At 39.9% G+C, this 24,562-nt stretch overlaps 1 protein-coding gene across 2 annotated transcripts in view; it reads right to left on the bottom strand.

The window, feature by feature from the left end:
* Window positions 1–24,562, bottom strand: part of LOC126262467 (muskelin) — a 178,100-nt gene that overhangs the window by 102,722 nt on the left and 50,816 nt on the right. For both annotated transcript variants that reach the window (XM_049959126.1, XM_049959127.1), the window contains exon 5: window positions 7,881–8,073. In XM_049959126.1, coding sequence (XP_049815083.1) covers window positions 7,881–8,073 — 193 coding nt within the window. The remainder of the gene's footprint in view (window positions 1–7,880; window positions 8,074–24,562) is intronic.

The following is a 24,562-nucleotide window of genomic DNA, read 5'->3' as shown; positions in this document are numbered from 1 at the left end:
TTGCTGGCCAGGGTAGTTGACTTACACCTTCTAGAGCACGTTGGGTGGCACGGGATACATGCGGACGTGCATTGTCCTGTTGGAACAGCAAGTTCCCTTGCCGGTCTAGGAATGGTAGAACGATGGGTTCGATGACGGTTTGGATGTACCGTGCACTATTCAGTGTCCCCTCGACGATCACCAGTGGTGTACGGCCAGTGTAGGAGATCGCTCCCCACACCATGATGCCGGGTGTTGGCCCTGTGTGCCTCGGTCGTATGCAGTCCTGATTGTGGCGCTCACCTGCACAGCGCCAAACACGCATACGACCATCATTGGCACCAAGGCAGAAGCGACTCTCATCGCTGAAGACGACACGTCTCCATTCGTCCCTCCATTCATGCCTGTCGCGACACCACTGGAGGCGGGCTGCACGATGTTGGGGCGTGAGCGGAAGACGGCCTAACGGTGTGCGGGACCGTAGCCCAGCTTCATGGAGACGGTTGCGAACGGTCCTCGCCGATACCCCAGGAGCAACAGTGTCCCTAATTTGCTGGGAAGTGGCGGTGCGGTCCCCTACGGCACTGCGTAGGATCCTACGGTCTTGGCGTGCATCCGTGCGTCGCTGCGGTCCGGTCCCAGGTTGACGGGCACGTGCACCTTCCGCCGACCACTGGCGACAACATCGATGTACTGTGGAGACCTCACGCCCCACGTGTTGAGCAATTCGGCGGTACGTCCACCCGGCCTCCCGCATGCCCACTATACGCCCTCGCTCAAAGTCCGTCAACTGCACATACGGTTCACGTCCACGCTGTCGCGGCATGCTACCAGTGTTAAAGACTGCGATGGAGCTTCGTATGCCACGGCAAACTGGCTGACACTGACGGCGGCGGTGCACAAATGCTGCGCAGCTAGCGCCATTCGACGGCCAACACCGCGGTTCCTGGTGTGTCCGCTGTGCCGTGCGTGTGATCATTGCTTGTACAGCCCTCTCGCAGTGTCCGGAGCAAGTATGGTGGGTCTGACACACCGGTGTCAATGTGTTCTTTTTTCCATTTCCAGGAGTGTATATGTCAGTATTTAATGCATTACGTGTTTTTGTTAGCAGCAAGAAAGTACCTTCCCTGTCCCCTTTATTTAATTAATTATATAACAATTAAATGTTGCCCTGGCCATTTGTAATTGCATAGTTGAAGTGGCGCCATTGCTGTTAAAATTGATAAAAATTTCTTTACAGCTATTTAATTCTGAAAGTATTGTAAGGATTTAATCCCAGTAAATTTAAAACGGCATCTCATAATAATTTCTATTTCATTTTAGGCCACAGGTACACTTTTATTGAAAGGAATTATTTTAATTGTGTACACTGCCATTGTACTTAGGCAGCTATACCGGAGCATCAAGCCTCACAGAGAAAAGTAATTGTTTGAATATTACATTAAATTTGCTTATCACGTAACATTAAAGAAAGATAATTTTTTTTTTTTTTTTTTTTTTATCCATTGGGAGTAAGATGGATGTCTTCACGTTGGAATACGTATGATATTTCTGGCCATAGAGCCCTGAGGAAATTTAGCCATGGGTTTTAATGAATGTAACAGAGATTTTCTTTAATCAAACATTTTCATTCCAAATTAACGGAACATTTTTTTCTCTCTTTTCAAAAAAGTAAGTTACATGATAAAGATCAAGACATGTTCACAGGATGTGTTGACCAGGAAAAAGCATTCAATAATGTAAAATTGTGCAAGAAGTTTGAAATTATGAGAAAAATAGAGGTAAGCTATAGGGAGAGATAGGTAATATACAAAGAGCCAAGAGGGATTAATGAGGGTGGACATCCAAGAACGAAATGCTCAGATTAAAAAGGATGTAAGATAGGAATGTTGCGATTCACCCCTATTGTTCAATCTGTACATCGAAGAAGCAATGATGCAAATAAATGAAAGGTTCAATGTTGGAATTAAAATTCAAGGTGAAAGGAAATCAATTACATGATTCGCTGATGACATTGCTATCCCGAGTGAAAGTGAAGAAGAATTACATGATCTGCTGAATGGAGTGAACAGTCTAACGAGCACAGAATACGGACTGAGAGTAAATCGAAGGAAGATGGAAGTAATGAGAAGTAGCAGAAATGAGAACAGCAAGAAACTTTACATCAGGATTAATAGGCATTAAGTAGATGAAGTTAAGGAATTGTACTAGCTAGGCAGCAAAATGAAATGGCGGAGAGAGCCAGAAGGACATCAAAAGCAGACAAGCACTAGCAGAAAAGGCATTCCTGGCCAAGAGAAGTCTACTAGTATCAAACATAGGCCTTAATTTGAGGAAGAAATTTCTGATAATCTACGTTTGGAGCATAGATTTGTATGGTACTGAAACTTGGACTGTGGGAAAACCAGAACAGAATATGATTGAAGTAACTGATATGTGGTGCTACAAATGAAAGTTGAAAATTAGGTGGACAGAGGCAGTAAGGTATGAGGAGTTTCTGCACAGAATCGGAGAGGAAAGGAATATGAGCAAAACATTGACAAGGAGAAGGGACAGGATGATAGGACATCTATTAAGACACAGAGAATGACTTCCATGGTACCAGAGGGAGCTATAGAGGGCAAAAACTGTAGAGGAAGACAGAGATTGGAATACATCCAGCAAATAATTGATGACATAGGCTGCAAATGCTACTCTGAGATGAAGATGTTGTCACAGGAGAGGAATAACAGTTTCAGAAGACAAATCTAGTGCAGTGCTCCAGTTTCAAATTGTCACTAGAACCTCTCAAAACCAAGTAACTTCTGCTAAAAGGAACCTAGCAAAAAGTCCTAAGAGAAAATTAAACAATGTGACTATTCAAACTAGGGCAGTAACAATATATCTAGGGGTATTCTTGGACGATGATCATAATTTTGCACGTCATATAGAGGAAGTAGGCATGAATGATACAATTGGGATGAACAAAATTATAACCAGTGCAAGTAGGCAATTTCAACATCCCTTTAGAATCAGCACATACCACCAATCTATGCTGCCCAAAAAAGAATTGCAACACCCTGAAGTACAAGGTCATTGCATCAGCAAAGACAGGTGACAGGTAGTTCATCTTTGTAAGTGAATACGACGAATTCAGACAAACAGAAACACATGTCACAGTAAAGGGCGCCTAAACATTTGCATGCATACATAGTGTACACCACTCTGGCAGTAATGCAGGAGTGTACTCTACTTGGAAACAATAAGGGAGCCAAATGGCATCTTACAACAGGCTGTTTGTAGCATCTTGCACCTATTATTGTAATTCAACAGTGGTTCTTGCAAGCACTGGAAAACGAGTTAATTCCCATGTCTTCATATCCCATACATGCTCAACTGGTGAGAGATGTTATGATCTTGCTGGCCAGGGCAGTAGTTGTACTCTACGAATGTGAGTGTACACTGTCCTGCTGAAAAAGCACGTCACCTTCCTGTTGAAGAGATAGCAGTAGCACAGTGTTAACATCCTGGTCAATATAGTGGAAATTGGTCACTTGACCCTGCAAAAACAGCAAATGGACCACAAGTTGTAACTAATGACCCCCACATCACAAAGCTCAGGATGGGGCAGGTGTGTTGTGGGCGAAAGCTTCCTGGACTGGTCACCTCATCAGGTCTATAACAAGCACGTGTGCATCCATCATCCACATCTAGACAAAACCTACTCTCATTCCACTCTCCAATCAACCTACTCTCATTCCACTCTCCAATCAACTCTTTCGAGACACCAGTAGCGACACTTGGCAGTGTTGTGGTGTTAATGGTGGCCTAACCAGAAGTACACAAGACCTTACTTCTACTGCAAGCAGTCTGTTTCCAATGATCCCGAATGACACTGCAAGCGCAATATTTGCTCACATTTCATCCTGGAATGATGATTAGGCAGCCACTGCTGCTTGCATAATGCCCCGATCTTGACATACGTGTGCGCTTCGTGGATATCCAGAGCCTGGTCTACAGGTGTGGGAATGTTCCATAGATCACTGTTGAAAGCAATGATACACCACATATACGTTGTGCCCAACATATGCAGCACTCTATAGATACATCCATCCAGCTTCCCGCAGGCCCACACTGTGACCCTGTTCAAACGTTTGAATCTGTTCATTGGTAGCATATACTTCATGTACTCATCTGTTGCGCATGGTTGTATCCTAGAGTAAATGTTGCAAACATTGTTCAGCTCTAAACTCCGAACAGTTACTGCTTGCAGAGTCAAAACAAAGGGTACACATACAGGTCTCCTGAGCATCATCAGATCACTGACGACCTCAACAAATGAATCATTAACACTACACCACCTCAATATGCACACACCACTGAACTCAATCCTCGATTGTGTATTCTGTTTCCAGCATTGTATACTAGCATTGGTCATAGGATACAGTGCGAGCATTTGAGCTTGTAGACTGCAGCTTGTGAAGTCAGTTTTATTAGTCAGAAGAGCTCAATGAGGAGTGTTACTAAAGGGCACCTACTGCACCACACCGATTGATGTACTGTTAGTAATTCCAGGAATATGTTTGTTTTCGCTGGACTTGGAAAGTAGTAAAAGGGGAGCTCTGAGTAAAATGGAAGTACGAAGGACATCGGAACTGTGGGCGGTACATAAAAGTTAATATGAGATCGTATATTATAACTGTGGCAAAACAAATGAGACACTTCGGGTAAAGTCAGAAGAACATTTTAATTTTTCCCTAACATCAGGAAGAGACTAAAAATGAGATTTCTTAATCCGGCGAGTGGACTGATAACTGACTGATTATGGCTCATATAAGATGTGAAACAAATACTAACAAAGAGATAGAGGGGCTGGCCAGTACTTACCTCAGCTCAGTACAGCCGATAGATACACTGAGGTAAGTACTGGCCAGCCCCTCTATCTCTTTGTTAGTATTTGATTATGGCTCATATGCTATGTATCTGTACAAAGTTAAAAGACAGGCAGTTTGATAGTTGTGCCTGTGGCAGTGTGGGTACACACTGTGGGACTGTGCACTCTACGAAGATGCAGCAGGTATTGGCCGTCAGGCATTAAAGATGCTGGATCCCAAAGCAGCACTGAGGAAGAAGTCAGGCTGGCACATTTTTGACGATACTGCAACCACAATATCTAGTAAGTCCAAGGAAACTTAATGTGGCAGTCAACCAACCATCAGCATACTGCCAGCCTGTCTAGACAGTGCACTCTACAGATGGAGAGAAGACAACTGAGGCCAGAAATCACTGAATTAAATGGTTTTTCAAGAACTTATGTGGTGTTGATGCAAGTGATGATGTAAGTGTGAAATCTAAGACTTTCCAGCTTATCATGGAATTGCTTTTGTTAGTGCTGTTCTATACCTAAGGAATCCTGCCAACAGTGCCTGCTGACTGGTGTAGTACGAGGGTGGACTCAGTAGTGGAAACAATCATCTACAATCTAAATGCACCCTAATAAATGAACAAAAACAGAATATTCTGTATTACTAACAGCAGCAGTAGTAGTTGGGTAACTGGTTAATGGTTTTACTGAGTTTTATAGAAGTAGAAAGTAACTATAGTATTAGCATGCTGTTATTATTCACTGAAGTTCCACATGTAGAGACCTTGTTCTTCATTGCAAAAGATTAATAAGCAGATAATAACCTTGTTCTTAACACGGGCTCTCCTCGAATTATTTTTTATTTAATAACAAAATTTTACAAACAAATTGACGAGGTTGACACGACAAGCCTCTTTCTCCCTTGGTGGCCAATCTTATATGAAATATTTTGAGGAAAATACATTGTATTCCTCAAGTTTCAACTCTCTAACCTTTTGGCGGTACGTAGATGACACTTTGGTGGTGTGGCCCAGTAGCGAAGAGAAATTGCATAAATTTTTCGATCATCTGAATTCCATTCATGGGAAGACTCAAATTACCATGGAGATGGAAAAGTACAGATGTCTCAGTTTATTGTAAAACCAACTGCACCCTGGTACATTTTGTCTTTCACAACCCAAGACACAGACCTGCACCAGCAAGCAAACAACTGCCACCTTCCTGCACAGACCAATGGTGCCCTGAATACACTTGTCCACAGAGAACATATGACTGTTGGTAAGGACCTACTACAGGAATAACACAAATATCTAAGAAGTTTTTGAAGATAATAGCCATGCATCATGGAATCTTTGCAAGGCTCTGCATTTTAAAGCAAACATGCATGTCCCACCTAAGGAAGCTGATAACGATTCAAGTTCAGGGCCTTCCTACCATTCATAAAGACTGCATCTTCTAAAATAAGATGTATGATATCTAAACATAAAGTCAAGGTTATTTTTCTGTCAGCATCAAAGACTGCCATACTCACTGGTTGTGTGATGAGTTGACTCAATAGGAAACAGTGGTGTGTTAATTTGCCTGTCAGTATGGTTTCTCATGTATTAAATATTTTACCTAACGTTGAGCATTGCACAGAATACTGACGCTATAGGCTACCCGCCTGCTACAGCCTGATACATCTGCCATGGTTGAGCACTGTAGACAGGCAACGTATGATGTAGATTATGAGAATGTCCTGATTTTAACGTGTTTCATACTTCTCGAATTCAGTTTCCAGAGAAGCTATTGAAATACATTTCATAAATGATTTAGTTAATCAAGATGATGTTTTTAAACCTTGACAACAAGTGGAATCCAGCACAGGCAATATTTAACTCTCATAAACAACAATAGTTATCCCTAGTAGATCATAATTTGTGAATCACCATCCTTTACAGAGTGGTCTTAGCAGCATGTATCTCCACTGGCCATGTGGTATTTCTTCCACTGTTATCCGCTGTGTACTCGTACACAACTGGTTCATTCTACCGGCAGATATAAGGTGGAAGGGAGTGTTTTACCATCACTTCAAAGATGGCTGAATGATTTACAGTCAAAATATTAGGAGCAGACAAAATTTGGTTACAGCCAAATTTCCAGAATTTTATGAACCAAGTACTATGCCATGACAACATCAAGATTCTCATTAATACCTTGAAGATAACTATGTGGAAACATTTTGTGTGCAATGAAATGAACAGTTGTGTAAACATTCATTCCACCAATACAACTTTTTGTTAACACAAAGTCTATGTGATTATTGTGGCTGACTATAGCATAATCTTTAATGTCAAATGAAAGAAAAGTGGCAGTCAATCAAATATACCATAACTCTTTCATATGAAAGTACCAACACTTCGCTTACGTACTTTTGAAACAACTAACCACTCAGCAATTGTCTTAAACTGAAATTTACGTATAAAATGAAAGACATCTAAATATGCAAAAACCTTGGGATTTTGTATAAAAGATTACCTATGTGTACGTAAGAAAAAGGAAGAGAAAAGGAAAGAATGTGAAAGAAACTAATTCATGTATCAATCCTACCCTTCTATGTAACTGTAGAGCTGAGCTTTAACAGGCAGCAGCAAAAGAGACTCAAAGTTATAAAAAAAATGGTATTACACAAAATGAGACAGAATTAGATATACAGCATCAACACACAAAATAGTTAGAGGATACACTTATTGATAAACTGATAGGTAGGACATCTGACCAAAATGAAACCCTACAGGGGAAAAAAGGTGAGAGTAAAATGAAGGAGAATATTTTGAGATGAGTTGGGAAAATAGAACATTCACAGTAGTGGAGGACAGATACAACCAAAAAGAATTGGAACATTTCTGGCTCATCACTGCCTATAATTCTGCAGTTTTAAGTAACAGAAATTTATAGAATTCTTTCAAATCAATTAAAAAGGTTACACAAATGTAGCACTGCAAAGATCTTCCATTTTGATTCTTTCCTTAACTGCTTCAAGGAAATAAAATTGTGGCAGGCTAAATTTAAAACTTACGAGATACTGAGTGTTCCATGAAGTCTTCAGTACCCTCGTAGTCTCCCTTATTAACTAGAATTTCATGTAACTTGCTAAGCAATGGGTCTTCCAATTGTATCTCAGTGTGCCTCTGAAGAGCTTCAAATGCTTCATTATAATTATGTTGGCGGAAGTGTTTCAGACACAGTCTCACTACTTCTCTCTCCTTATACTGTAAAAATTAGGCTGTGTTACTACTACAGTAAACAAACAAAATAAAAGTATGTAAACCAAAAATATTTTATGTGCACATCATTTCACACAACATCAGACAACATTTTAAAGGGCCACACAGAGCTGCAGCCAAGTCAACACTAAAATGCCTTCCTGTGATCTACAACATACTAATTGGTACAACTAATTACCATAACATTTAATTGATTACGAAAGTAACTAAAGATGAGTCAATAGCACTTTGTTAGACCATACAAGCATTGTTACACTTGCAGATAAATATGACAAAGTTTTAATAATCACTAAACCTCGAGGGGGTGCACCAATTTTTGTATCACGAGTGGGCGTGCGGAGCACTTTGTATACAATTAAAGAATAGCTGTCTTCATGTTACCAAACAAGAATGAGCAAGTTTAATTTTAGTTTAATTAAATAACAATAAAATAAAATTTCATTATAAGAGCTAAATCACTGTTTAAGTACAAAATAATAAAATCAACTTATATTGGTTCACTCTGCTGCTGAATATGAGTCTTACCCTGTAGTAATGACACACTCAAAGCATTAAACAGCGCAGTTGCATCAGATCACAGCCAACCGCTTATCAGATTGCTAGTTATCTTGTAGACAACTGCCTCATTGTGGGATTGCGCTCCTAGCTCAGAATCTCGGCCATTTTTCTTGCCCAGGTCGTACATTTTTTTCTCACCTAGCATGCAGTTTATTTTATGTTACACTGCACAATTTAGCACTGGTTTAGAAAAATGAAGGAATAGGAACAGGCTCACTGTTGTAACGCAACAATGGAATGGTACAAGACAATGTTATTTGTAGTTGGTGCTCTTTATACAAAGGTGCACCCACTCGAGGGTTAACAAACAACCAGATACAGAGGTGCACTTGTTTACAACCTCAACAATAAGAACCACAATTATAAAGGTTCCGACAAATGTATTGCTGTTCTGTAAAACAAAATTATATTTTTAGGTCATTAATATGTCTTGTCAACAGCATCTATTACAAGGAACACAAGTATAGCTGATCTGTTCACTGCAACTAATATTATTAATCAGGAATTACAGTTGGCTATTATCATTACTGCCTTTGGTAGTAATCACACGATAAAATAGGCATGTGCATCACCCCATAAATTGGTAGCTTATAACTAGAGTAACATATTACACAATAACATAAATATATATGTGATGTAAGGCTTTCCCAGTCTATATGCTGTTTGAAGGTGTCTCAGGTGTCCAGCCAGAAATGATCGTCGAATGCCTACAATATTTTGGCGAATACCCGTTCGCCATCATCACATAGTGTTGGGGCAATGGTCTGTCCACCCTCTGCCGCTAGTATTTATCCCTTGTGGGGTCAAGCTGCAATTCCATGCGCCAATAGCATGCGGAGTTTCCACTTGGACCACTGCTCTTTTATAAAGCTTAGTATTGGTTTCCAGGCCTTACTGAGTTGGTAACCAGTGTCCCTGTTGATGAGGTTGTCTGTTACGCAAATTTCTGTGGCCTCTTTGAAGATACAGTCCCAGTAGTTATTTGTGGAGGCCAGTACTTTTGTCTAGTCGTAATACGTTGTGTTCATGCAATGTTCCGCAAGAGCAGATCAGCTTGGCTGGCCTAAGCAGGTGTAACATTGATGTTCTTTGCATCAATCTTCCACCGTACAAACTGTTTGGCCGATATAGGATTTGCCACAGCTGCATGGAATTTGGCACACAGCCGCATTCTTAAGCCAACATCGTCTTTCACCATTCCTAGTAAGGTCTGCGTCTTAGCCGGTGGTTGGAACAGTGTGTCGATCTTGTGTTGCCTGAATGGTCTCCCTATTTTTGATGACACATTGCCTGCAAAAGGTAGAAACACCAGGCCTTTTTTCTCTTCTTCCATTTGTTCTTCATCTTGGTCCCTACTGTGCTTGTATTGTCAGGATGCCATTTGGATTTGGCAGTTGCCGTATCCTTCTTGCGGAACACAGTCTCCAGGTGTTTGAGTTCTGTTGATAGGTTCTGTTTGTCTGAGATCGTATGTGCTCTGTGTATTAAGGTGTTAAGCACTCTGTTTAGCTGAGCTGGATGGTGGCAGCAGGAAGCATGTAAGTGCAGGTGAGTGTGTGTAGCCTTGCAGTACATACAGTGACCTAGCAAGCCATCTGACCTGCACTGAACCACGACATCAAGAAAGGGTAGTTATCCATCTTTCTCAATTTCCATAGCCAACTGTATATTATTATGGATGGAATTTAGATGATGTAAAAATATTTGTAACTGATCCTTTCCATGTGGCCAGATTACAGATGTGTCGTCTACATATATTTGCACCAACACCTCCAATTCTCCCAATCACTGAAACAACACCTTCAGCCGAACACGCAATCTGAGGGCTACCAACAACAAGGCTGGAGAAATCAGGAGGGAAATGGGCTGGATTCTTTCGAGAGCAACACCGGCCAGAAGCACTATCTCCAGAGCAGAGAGAACACCACTATGCAACCTTAGACAAAATGCAGAGAGACTTATTCTCCCCAGATGACAAGGAGAATGCTACTTTCATTCTTGAGAGATGTGGCTATGAACAGAAGATACTGCAATTACTAGATGACCCAGCATATTAGAAAATTAAAACAGACCTGACTAAGAAGAAACAACTAAGCACCTCCAACTTGATGAAAAACGGCATGCTTGAGTGTAAGGACATCAACAGACTTCACCAACACTCAGCGGTAGCACCGAGGATACATGGCCTTCCAAAGATGCACAAAGATGGGATGCAACTGATATATAGTAACATAGGGGCACCGACGTATCCCCGGGCCAGCATCTGGCGAGTCCCCCTGGAAGATTCTATCAACTTAATCGGTGAGAAAATCCGAGCAGAGCTGACAACTTTTCAGGCATGTGTTAACATCAACCTACTTTGTCTTCAATGGGCTATACTACGAACAAGTGATGGAGTGGCTGTGCCCCCCCCCCCCCCTCTCTCCAGCGGTAGCCTACCTATTCATGGAGAGTTTCAAAATAACAGTCCTGGAGACTGCCAAACTGATAACTGTATGTTCCTTCTGATATGTGGATGACACACTTCTAATATGGTCACATGGTAAGGATCAACTACAAATATTTCTGCAATAACTTAATTCCATACATAACAACATACAATTCAATATGGAAATTGAGAAAAGTTGACCACTACTCTTTCTTAATGTCCTGGTGCAGTGCAGGTCAGATGGCTCGCTAGGTCACAGTGCATACTGCAAGGCTACACACACTGACCTGTACCTATATGCTTCCAGCTGCCACCATCTGGCTCAGCTAAATGAAGTGCTTAACACTTGGTACACAGAGCATATATAATCTCTGACAAACAGAACTTAACAACAGAACTCAAGCACCTGGAGACTGCATTTCGGAAGAATGGATACGACAACCACCAAATCCAAATGGCCTAGGGAACAAAATGAAGAACAAATGGAAGAAGAGAAAAAGGGCCTGGAGTTTCTACCTGTTGCAGGCAATGTGTCATCCAAAATAGGGAGACTATTGAGGCAACATAGGATTGACACAGTCTTCCGACTACCAGCTAAGATGCACAACTTACTAGGAATGGTGAAAGATGATGTCGGCATCAAGAAAATGAGCAAACAGAAAATTCCGTGCGCCTATGGCATAGCCTATATTGGTCAAACAGTTCATACAGTGGAAGATTGATGCAAAGAATACCAACGCTACACCCGCTTAGGCCAACAAAACCACTCTGCCCTAGCAGAACACTGCATAATTACTGGATACACAGCGAATTATGACAAGACAAAAGTGTTCGCCTCCACAAATAAATACTGGGACTGCATCTTCAAACAGACCATAGAAATTCACGCAACAGTCAACCTTGTCAACAGAGACACTGGTTGTCAAATCAGTAATGCCTGGAAACCAAAACTAAGTTCTATCAAGGAGCAACAGTGCAAGTGGACATGAGGTCATTCTGCCATAGCCACCAAAGAGATATTGCAGCCCACCCCACTACCTAGCATGGCTTCCTCTTTGTCCACCACTGGAAACACTGGGTGCCATCGTCCCATGGAGTAACACCTGGACCAATGAGGGTTAAATACTAGCAGCAGTGAGTGGACAAACCATTGCATCAGCACCACCTGATGATGGTGAAATAGTTATTCACCAAAATATCGTGGGCATTTGGCAATCGTATCCGGCTGGACATCCAAGAACCGTCCAAACAACATTAATATCTTCCAAATCATAAAATGTATCATGCATGTATATAGGATAGTTATTAACTAGCATGGTTCATAACAGGTCTATAGTTACCCAAACATTTTAGGCAAAAATGGCAGAGAAGTTCAAATTTGAAAATTAATTTACACATCTAAGGTCAGAAATATTTCAGTGAACCACATCTGACAATTAAAAATAAAACAGAAGAGCAAATAAAAACCCAGTTGTATTTTTAATGACAGATGCAAACCATGGCCACTTGAAAGAAAAAGGAAAAAATCTTAAATAGAATGGTTTCTGCAGACACACAATTCCGCACATATCAATGGGTGTGTGTGTGTGTGTGTGTGTGTGTGTGTGTGTGTGTGTGTGTGTGCGCGCGCACGAGTGTATACCTGTCCCTTTTTCCCCCTAAGGTAAGTCTTTCCGCTCCCGGGATTGGAATGACTCCTTACCCTCTCCCTTAAAACCCACATCCTTTTGTCTTTCCCTCTCCTTCACTCTTTCCTGATGAAGCAACCGTTGGTTGCGAAAGCTTCATATTTGTGTGTTTTTTATTGTGTCTATCTACCAGCGCTTTCTCGTTTGGTAAGTCACAGCATCTTTTTTTAATATGTTTATTTATTTATTTATTGGTTATTTAGCCTGACCCCATTAGGGCCTTAAGGACCTATCTTACAACTGATCAGGAAAAACTCATATTAAAGATTTCACAAATAGTTCACAGTAATAATAGTCATAATAATATTAACAATGATAATAGTCTTAATAATATTAGCAATGATTATAGCAATAATTGACACTCATAATAATAATAATAATGAACCCCATGGAGGCCCGGGAAAAGAATAGGCTTCCGGTATGTTCTGCCAGTCGTAAAAGGCGACAAAAAGAACGAACCACTAATAGGGCTAACCCCCCTTTTAGTGTGATTAGTTGGTTCAGGACAGAACTAAAGAAGCCTCGGACAAGCGCCGTCATCGTCGGGGACGACGCTTGAACCCTATGCCCGCCCACAATGGTAATGACACTGCTAGCCAACTGGAAAATGATTTAAATCCAAATAGAGGTGTTTTGCAGGATATGCTTCCTGCAACCACCCTAGAAGGAAAACAAAGAAAGAGGATGAGATGGTCAGATGAAGTTAATCGACACCTCATGTTCCGTTATTACCGAGCAACAAACTTAGGAACAAACACAACTGGATACAGATCACAAGTATACACAACATTTATTACCAGATACCCAGAATTAAAATTTTTAACAGAACAACGACTAGCTGATCAGATCCGTGTAGTAATCAAAAATAACAGGATACCCCAGTCAGAATTAGAAAACATCAAACAACAAATACTGGAACAAAATAATGTGCAATCAGAAGAAGAAGAAAATACAGTAATGGACTCAAACATCCCAGAGCAAACAAACAAAGAACAACACGCATCAATTAAACAATCAGAGGAAAACGAAATCTTAAGACAGCCACCAGAACAAGCACAAATAGAACACGAAATGACACACATGTTAGATATAGAAGAAAAATTTCAGCTGACATATATAGAATACAAAGACACAAATACACACATTAGACCATTCTTGCATAGACCGCCAAATAACCCACAAGTCGAAACAACAATAAAAACTATCAACACAATCATACACAACAAAATAAATGAAAACACAACTATGGAAGAGTTACAACTACTGGTTTATATAGGAGCACTCTCTACACTAACTATACACACTAGGCAGAGATCAGAACCAACCAACACACAGAAGAAACCCAACAAAACCAGCATGGCAACACAGGCTACAGATCAGAATAGAAAAACTGAGAAAAGACATCGGACAGCTAACACAATTTAGAAGAAATGAAATGTCAGAAAAAAAAAAACGAAAAAGGTTATGTAAAATCTCACAACAAGAAGCGATAGAGCAATTAGATGAAAAGAAGCAGAAATTACAAGCATTGGCCAAACGACTTAGAAGATACAAAAAAAGTGAAAATAGAAGGAAACAAAACCAAACATTCAACACAAACCAAAAGAAATTTTATCAGACAATAGATAACACACACATTAAAATAGACAATCCACCAAACATAAGAGACATGGAACACTTCTGGAGCAACATATGGTCAAACCCGGTACAACAAAACAGGCATGCACGGTGGATACAAGCAGAAACAGGCATATACAAGATGATACCACAAATGCCTGAAGTGATAATTTTGCAACATGAACTCACCCAAGCAATTAATTCTACTCACAATTGGAAAGCTCCTGGAAAAGATAAAATAGCAAATTTCTGGCTAAAGAAGTTCACCTCAACACATTCACATCTAACTAAATTATTTAACATATCTAAAAACAAAGATGATGTGACTTACCAAATGAAAGTGCTGGCGGGTCGACAGACACACAAACAAACACAAACATACACACAAAATTCTAGCTTTCGCAACCAACGGTTGCTTCGTCAGGAAAGAGGGAAGGAGAGGGAAAGATGAAAGGATGTGGGTTTTTAGGGAGAGGGTAAGGAGTCATCGCAATCCCGGGAGCGGAAAGACTTACCTTGGGGGGAAAAAAGGACAGGTATACACTCGCGAGCGCGCGCGCGCGCGCGCGCGCGCGCGCGCGCGCGCGCGCACACACACACACACACACACACACACACACACACACACACACACACACACGAGCATAAATGTCTGCTCGTGTCTGTGTATGTGCGGATGGATATGTGTGTGTGTGTGCGCGCGCGCGCGAGTGTATACCTGTCCTTTTTTCCCCCCAAGGTAAGTCTTTCCGCTCCCAGGATTGGAATGACTCCTTACCCTCTCCCTTAAAACCCACATCCTTTCACCTTTCCCTCTCCTTCCCTCTTTCCTGACAAAGCAACCGTTGGTTGCGAAAGCTAGAATTTTGTGTGTATGTTTGTGTTTGTTTGTGTGTCTGTCCACCTGCCAGCACTTTCATTTGGTAAGTCACATCATCTTTGTTTTTAGATATATTTTTCCTACGTGGAATGTTTCCCTCTATTATAATCATAAATTATTTAACAGTTACATTGCAGACCCATACACATTCCCTGATACACTTACACATGGAATAACTTATCTGGAACCTAAAGATCAAGCAGACACAGCAAACCCAGCTAAATATCGCCCCATAACATGCCTACCAACAATATACAAATATTAACTTCAGTCATTACACAGAAATTATTGACACATACAACACAGAACAAAATTATAAATGAAGAACAAAAAGGCTGTTGCAAAGGAGCACGAGGATGTAAAGAGCAACTGGTAATAGATGCAGAGGTGACATATCAAGCTAAAACTAAACAAAGGTCGCTACACTATGCATACATTGATTACCAAAAAGCTTTTGATAGTGTACCCCACTCATGGTTACTACAAATATCCAAAATATACAAAGTAGATCCTAAATTGATACAGTTCCTAAACATAGTAATGAAAAATTGGAAAACCACACTTAATATCCAAACAAATTCAAATAATATCACATCACAGCCAATACAGATTAAGTGTGGAATGCACCAAGGAGACTCATTAAGTCCTTTCTGGTTCCGCCTTGCTCTGAACCCACTATCCAACATGCTAAATAATACAAATTATGGATACAATATTACTGGAACATACCCATACAAAATCACACATTTGCTATACATGGATGATCTAAAACTACTGGCAGCAACAAATCAACAACTCAAGCAATTATTAAAGATAACAGAAGTATTCAGCAATGATATAAGTATGGCTTTTGGAACAGACAAATGTAAGAAAAATAGCATAGTCAAGGAAAAACACAGTAAACAAGAAGATTACATAATGGATAACCACAGTGACTGCATAGAAGCAATGGAAAAAACAGATGCCTATAAATATCTAGGATACAGACAAAAAATAGGAATAGATAATACAAATATTAAAGAAGAACTAAAAGAAAAATATAGACAAAGACTAACAAAAATACTGAAAACAGAATTGACAGCAAGAAACAAGACAAAAGCTATAAATACTTATGCCATACCAATATTGACCTACTCATTTGGAGTAGTGAAATGGAGTAACACAGACCTAGAAGCACTCAATACACTTACACGATCACAATGCCACAAATATAGAATACATCACATACATTCAGCAACACAAAGATTCACATTAAGCAGAAAGGAAGGAGGAAGGGGATTTATCGACATAAAAAACCTACATTATGGACAGGTAGACAATTTACGAAAATTCTTTCTATAACGCGCAGAAACTAGCAAAATACACAAAGCAATCACTCATATAAATACATCGGCTACACCACTGCAATTTCATAACCACTTCTACAACCCTTTAGATTACATAATATCAACAGATACAAAGAAAGTAAATTGGAAAAAGAAAACACTACATGGCAAGCACCCGTATCATCTGACACAGCCACACACAGATCAAGACGCATCCAACACATGGCTAAGAAAAGACTATATATACAGTGAGACGGAAGGATTCACGATTGCAATACAGGATCAAACAATAAACACCAGATATTACAGCAAGCATATTATTAAAGATCCCAATACCACAAGAGATAAATGCAGACTTTGCAAACAACAAATAGAAACAGTAGATCACATCACAAGCGGATGTACAATACTAGCAAATACAGAATACCCCAGAAGACATGACAATGTAGCAAAAATAATACATCAACAGCTTGCCTTACAACATAAACTTATAAAACAACACGTTCCCACATACAAGTATGCACCACAAAATGTACTGGAGAATGATGAATACAAATTATACTGGAACAGAACCATTATAACAGATCAAACAACACCACATAACAAACCTGACATCATACTCACCAATAAAAAATAGAAATTAACACAACTAATCGAATTATCCATACCCAATACAACAAATATACAAAAGAAAACAGGAGAAAAAATTGAAAAATACATCCAACTGGCTGAGGAAGTCAAAGACATGTGGCATCAGGATAAATTTGACATTATACCAATTATACTATCAACTACAGGAGTCATACCACACAATATCCACCAGTACATCAATGCAATACAGCTACATCCAAACTGATATATACAACTACAGAAATCTGTAATTATTGATACATGTTCAATTACCCGAAAGTTCCTAAATGCAATATAACACATACTGTACAGTTAAAAGGAAGTGACGTTTGATCAAGGTCCGCGTCACTTTCCATTTTTAACCAGACTTAACGTCTGAGAAAGTAAAGAAATAATAATGATAGTGAATGGCATAAGGAATTACATAAATTAAAATAATTTATGTACTAAAATAGTACATTTGAGTCTATGATTAGAGTTATTAGGAGTCAAAGAACATAGATGAAGGAGAAGACAGTAGAAGATAGGAAACAATAACATACAGACACAGAACTCTGCTCTCTGCTGACAAGTCAAGGGGTGATGGGGCAGGAAGCTGAAATGGAAGGGGGGGGGGGGGGGGGGGAGTTGTGTGGTAGAAGGAATTTGTGAGACTAAACTGCAGATTTGAGTATGGGATAGATGGATATTGTGATAAGATGTGGGCCATTATCTGTCTTTTGAAGTTTGTAAGGGATTTGGTTTCTCTGATATTTTTTGGAAGATCGTTTCCAAGTCGGGTTCCTGATATGGAGAATGATTTAGAGAATATGGCAGTGTTATGTGCTGATACAGAGCGGATTTTACTGTGTTGAGGGGGGGGGGGGGATGTTTCTGCTGTGCTCTTCAGAAAGTAGTGTACAAGTTGACAATAAATAAGAGGGAGTGCAATGATTCAGAAGATGATAGAGCAAGCATAGTATATGATAGTCTCTACACTTATTGGCATGTAGCCATGATAATTAATTGTAGGCAGGAATGATATGGGATAAAAAGTGAATGCACAAATGTACCGGGCACAAGCAATCATCATCAGTTTCCACCTGTATGAGCTTTTGTATGAAAGTCCTTGGAGAATAGCATCACCATAGTGAAGTATAGGGAGTATAAGTGACTCTACAAGCTTCTTTTTAGGAGCAAAAGGAATCACTTCTTTATATTTCTGTAGTGAGTGAAGTGACACTGACACCTTCTTACAGACTGCAATTGTGTGTTCAGTCTAATCTAGGTGGTGGTCCATAATTATTCCCAAATGCAGAAGAAGGAGAAAAGGTTATTTCTGTGCCATTTAGAATCAATAGTCAAAATGATTCTCTGTATTGAGGGTAATGAGTCTTTTATGAGTGAGTAAGACTGCCTGAGTTTTAGGTTTTAGGTGTGTTAAGCTTCAAACCTAATTTCTGTGCCCAGTCTGACAAGGCAAGTAAATTATCATTTACATGCTGCATGGCCGGGCACAAGTTTGTTGGGTTTGGATTAGATATAGCTGGTGATGATCAGCTCACAAGAGGTATTCACAGTAGGAGAGAACAGTTGAGACATCATTAACATATAATGAGAATAGTAGCAGGCCCAATGCTGATCCTTGAGGGAATCCTGATACTGGAATCTTGATACTACATTCCTCCAGTGTGACCTTTTTGGTCCAATCATTACACATTGCTGGTGCAATATGAGGTATGAGTAGAACCATTCTACAGCACTTGAACAGTTTAGGCTTTTGAGTTTAGCAAGTAAATTGTCAAAGTCCACAGTGGTCAAACGTTCTGCTGAAATCTAAAAAGCATATAATAGTAGCCTGTTTTTTGTCCATGGCTTGTTTTAAATCATCAGTCACTTTTATAAGAGCAGTCATTGTGCTGCCATTTTGCCAGAAACCAGACTGGTGTCTAAAGGACAGAATCCAGCTTTACTCTCATGCTACAGGTGCTAAGCGAGCAAAACAAAGTTCCATTTCTTAATATGAATGTTTGAAAACATGAGAATGCAACAGTAGCAGCATACTGGAAGCAAATGTTTAGCCAAATTAGAGGAACAGGTAACAAGAGCAGAAATATAAAACTGAATGAAGCACAAAAGGTACAGGACACTGAACTTGATAAAGAATACACTAGACAAGATCACAATATGAAATCTGGTAAAATGTTAAAAATAATATTTCATAAGCAAGGAATGAGATAAACTTTAATGCAATTGAGGCAGAACAACATTCTAAAAATGGAACAATTATACCCTGAAGAACACTGTGCACTCCATAACTTTATTTGCATTTTATTCAGCATATACCAACTGAGTACAGGCCTACCTTGATGGTTAGGTAATGAATTAGGTAATGAACATGGTTTTGCAACAGACTAAACAGTCACTTAAAAAAAAAAAAAATACGGTGATGCATTTACAAGAGGGAATAATATTTTATGTATAAGTACTTAGAAAAGGAGGGTACCATTTGGAACAGCTTTTCTTTGATTAATGACATTGAAATTTATCTTTATTTGGTCATACAATGAACAGTTTTTTTTATGCACTGAAGTGCCAAAGAAACTGGTAGAGAGATGCATATCCAAATACAGAGATATGTAAACAGGCAGCATACGGCACTGCTGTCGGCAATGCCTTTATAAAACAAGCAGAGTGTGGCACAGTTGTTAGATCTATTACTGGTACTGCAGCTACAAGCTGCGGCTACAAGCTGCTGCTACAAGATTTAAGTGAGTTTGAATGTGGTATTGTAGTAGGCGCATAAGCGATGGGACACAGCATCTCCAAGGTAGTGATGAAGTGAGAAGTTTCCTGTGTAACCATTTCACGAGTGTACCATGAATATCAGGAATCCAGTAACACAACAAATCTCCGACATCGCAGCGGCAAGAAAAAGATTCTGCATGAAAATAACCAATTACAACTGAAGAAAATTGTTCAAGGTGACAGAAGTGCAACCCTTCTACAGATTGCTGCAGATTTCAATGCTGGGCCATCAACAAGTGTCAGCGTGTGAACAAATCAACAAAACACCATCGATATGGGCTTTTGGGCTGAGAGCCCACTTGTGTACCCTTTATGACTGCACGACACACAGCTTTACGCCTCACCTGGGCTCATCAACACTGACATTGGACTGCTGATGACTGGAAACATGTTGCCTGGTTGGACAAATCTCGTTTCAAATTGTATCGAGCGGATGGGCATGTACGGGTTTGAAGACAACCTCATGAATCCATGGATCCTGCATGTCAACAGGCAACTGTTCAAGCTGGTGGAGGCTCTGTAATGGTGTCAGGCGTGGGAGCTCTGATATGTTTAGATATGACTCTGACAGGTGACACATAAGTAAGCATTCTGGCTGATCACATGCATCCTTTCATGTCCATTGTGCATTCGAATGGACTCGGGCAAATCCAGCAGGACAATGACACACTCTACACATCCAAAATTGCTACAGAGTGGCTCCAGGAACACTCTTCTGAGTTTTAATATCTCCGCTGGCCACCAAACTCCCTAGGCATGAACATTATTGAGCATATCTGGGATGAAACTTCCTGGCAGATTAAAACTGTGTGCCTGACTGAGACTCAAACTCGGGACCTTTGCCTTTCGCAGACAAATGCTCTATTATCTGAGCAAGATTCGCAGAAAAGCTTCAGTGAAGTTTGGAAGGTAGGAGGCGAGGTGCTGGCAGAATTGAAGCTGTGAGGAGGGGCCGTGAGTCGCGCTTGGGTAGCTCAGATGGTAGAGCACTTGCCCGCGAAAGGCAAAGGTCCCGAGTTCGAGTCTCGGTCTGGCACACAGTTTTAATCTACCAGGAAGTTAAATATCAGTGTACACTCCACTGCAGAGTGAAAATTTCATCCTGGAGTCATATCCGGGATGCCTTGCAACATGCTGTTCAGAAGAGGAGGAGGAGATTAGTGTTTAACGTCTCGTCGACAACGAGGTCATTAGAGACGGAGCGCAAGCTCGGGTTAGGGAAGGACGGGGAAGGAAATCGGCCGTGCCCTTTCAAAGGAACCATCCCGGCATTTGCCTGAAAGGATTTAGGGAAATCACGGAAAACCTAAATCGGGATAGCCGGAGACGGGATTGAACCGTCGTCCTCCCGAATGCGAGTCCAGTGTGCTAACCACTGCGCCACCTCGCTCGGTCTGTTCAAAAGAGATCTCCACCCTCTCGTACTCTTAAGGATTTATGGACAACCCAGGAGAATTCATGGTGTCAATTCTCTCCGGCACTACTTCAGATGTAAGTAAAGCCCATGCCACGTTGTGTTGTGGCACTTCTGCATGCTCGCAGGGACCCTACGCAATATTAGGAAGGTGTACCAGTTTCTTTGGCTCTTCAGTGTGACATTGTTACAGGAATACTATTCTGAAAACAAAATTTAGTGTCAATGAAGTGTTTGTTAAAACAAAGAAAAGAAGAGCTGAAGGGCCAAATTATGGATTCAAAGGTATCAGGATCCTATCCCCAGTCAGTCTTAGGATTTCAATCTGTTGCTTATCACTTCTTTCGCCGTTGGCAACAATTGCTAATATGAAAAATGCAGAGTTGCACAATAGTCTGGAGCCCAAGTTAAACTGTAGGCCCCAATAGCCAGCTATGTAAATGCAATGGCAAACAATCTCCAAAAGGCCCATGCCTAGTACACAAGTGGGATATACAAATCACTCTTCAGATTGATGAGAGCTTTTGCTTTTTTATGGTTGATTTTCAGGCCTACTTTCAAACTTGTTCTATTAAGTTATTTTGTAGCTGAACTTAAACTCACTCACTGCTAAACACTACAACAGCATCTCAAAAATTTAGGTAGCTCAGGTATGTTCCACTCCCTTTATTTTCCCAGTTTTACTATCTTAAAACCTTCTCTGCTGTTGCTGAAAATGCTTTTAGCTTCTGGAACTTCCTTGCAACTCATATTTCAGTTTTGAATTTCTCACAAATGTGATGAAGTCTAATGGAATCTGTTAGCACTGGTGTACATGAGTTGAATCAATGCCTTGTTTCTGCCATTATAGATTTTGTTGGAAGTGATCGAATGCTTTCTTAAAATTTATTATTCTCAGGCAGAATAGCAATTTATATTCACTGCTCCATTAATTTCATTCATGACTTGCAAATGGTTCAATGTGCTATAGCTACAGGGGGCGGACAAAAATAAGGGAACACCAAACATAAATGCAGATGCTAGCCAAGCCTGCAGGTCACACTGCTGTATTTGAGCATGAATGGAACCTGTGCAATATCCTCGATTTGTTGCAAGTGTCAGTCGCAGTCAGAACATTGTTCTGTGCAGTTGTGAGTACATTATGTCAGAGCTAAGTGAGTCCAAATGTGAGCAACCTGTTGGTGCTGTGGTGTAACAGGTTGTTCCACCTCTTCCTTGCAATCAAGTGAAAGACATAGGTGTTAAATTGTTGTTCAGGTAGCTAGCATGTACAGAATTTTTATAGTGCATACGCTGGATTTATTAACATTCAAAGTGGGAGCGTCGCAAGCGACGGTCTCACGACACCAACTGAGCACCTTCACCTGCAATGAAGGGGTCGTGGCTTGATGATACTGGAAGGCAGAGAACAAAAAGACCTTCCTACAGTGAGAAAATCCAGAAACAATTGAAAGACTCTGAAGAAAAATGTTATTCTCTTATGTTGTGTTACAAGATTTTCTTCAGATATGTTGTTCTGAATAACTGATTTGTCACTTTACTTTGTAAATGCAAGAACAACCAAATACAGAAGAGTTCTCCAGAAGTGTATAATGGTACTGCTTCTCAAAATTTCAAGTCAGCATTACGATACCAGTCCAATATCAAACGGTCTGTATAGTTAAGTGGGTATCATATAGTTCTATATGTCCTAAATTCTAAGTAAATATAATGTTCCAGATTCATCACCAAGTACATTCCTAATTGTTAACTGACTGACACCATTAATCAGAACCTGTGCCTAAGTCAAATTAATGATCGTTTCATAAAATGGTAATGGTCATTCTGTAACAGTAAATAACTAGAGACTGCATAAATGTTAGCATGAAAAATCAATACTTTTAATTAACAAAATGGTAATTTAAAAATCTGATAACAGAAACAGCTTAAAAGTTATTACCAAGCAATGTATTTTCCATTTGTTATTTATTTTTATGTCCTCCTTTGTAATTAATATTCTTTGTAATTATGTTTCTAATTAACTCTACATTGTTTACAAAACCCAACTTTCCAATTTTTGGAATTGGAGGCCATATCTGTGAATTTTACATATGCAATCAGATAAAGCACGAGTTCTGTACTGTCATTAAATGTTTGTAACAAAATCCATACTGTAACTAATTCTTTCCTGATGAGGCAACAGTTTGTTGCGAAAGCTTGAATTTTGTGTGTATGTTTGTGTTTGTTTTTGTTTTTGTGTCTATCGACCTGCCAGCGCTTTCGTTTGGTAAGTCACATCATCTTTGTTTTTAGATATAATAAACTAGAATAATACAAAAGACATTGTTGTAATTAAAGTTCAGATTGATTTTCATTATTAAAACTGCAGATGTTACTATAGAAATCATGTCATTCAAGTTTGTATTTTAAACCACATTCAGCTGTAATATCAGTTTCTTTACGTTATTTTAATTTTAATTGTAACATCGAAATTGTACCAAATTAATAATGGGTTATTTTGAAATTGCTTGTTAAAATTCTATATAAAGGAACACAGCAGGGCTGCTTGCCTCTCAGTCTTTTGTCTCAGTCTCAGTGTTGTATCTCAGTGTGTATTGATGTGCTTTGGACAGTCGGTCTTTCGGTAATGCAGTTTATGTCATGTGGAGAACAAATAAATAAGGATAAAACTGAAAATACACCTGAATCTTCTACTTGGCTTGTTTCCACATGCAAATCCAGATCCAAGCAAATAAAAACATGAATTCGACATGTTTGAAGCAGCAACAAAAACAACAGGTTATGTATTATTTTAGTGTACCTTCCACTCATTCCCGTATCAGTTTCACTTTTGAATATTTATTATTGAAAAGAGGGTGGTAGAGGTATAAGTGGTTACATGATTTTTTAGCTAGCTTTCATAGGTTTCCACTTCCTTACAGCCCTTGACCCTCTGTAGATGCTGAAGAAGTCCAGCGGTACAATTAGTGGGATTGCATAACAGATCCACTGAATCAAGAAAACACGAGAAGGTGACAATAAATCTTAAATAAAAGAAAGGCTGCTATGAACATCATAAGGGGGACAGATTGTCAGTGAAGTAGTTGGTGCAGATAAAACCCATAACTCAAGGCCTTTAACGTTTCATTTTTGTGCGCAAAGTGAGGG

This window comes from Schistocerca nitens, chromosome 6 (genome assembly GCF_023898315.1).
Source record: "Schistocerca nitens isolate TAMUIC-IGC-003100 chromosome 6, iqSchNite1.1, whole genome shotgun sequence".
Taxonomy (NCBI): Eukaryota; Metazoa; Arthropoda; class Insecta; order Orthoptera; family Acrididae; genus Schistocerca; species Schistocerca nitens.
This window is presented reverse-complemented; position numbering and strand designations above follow the sequence as displayed.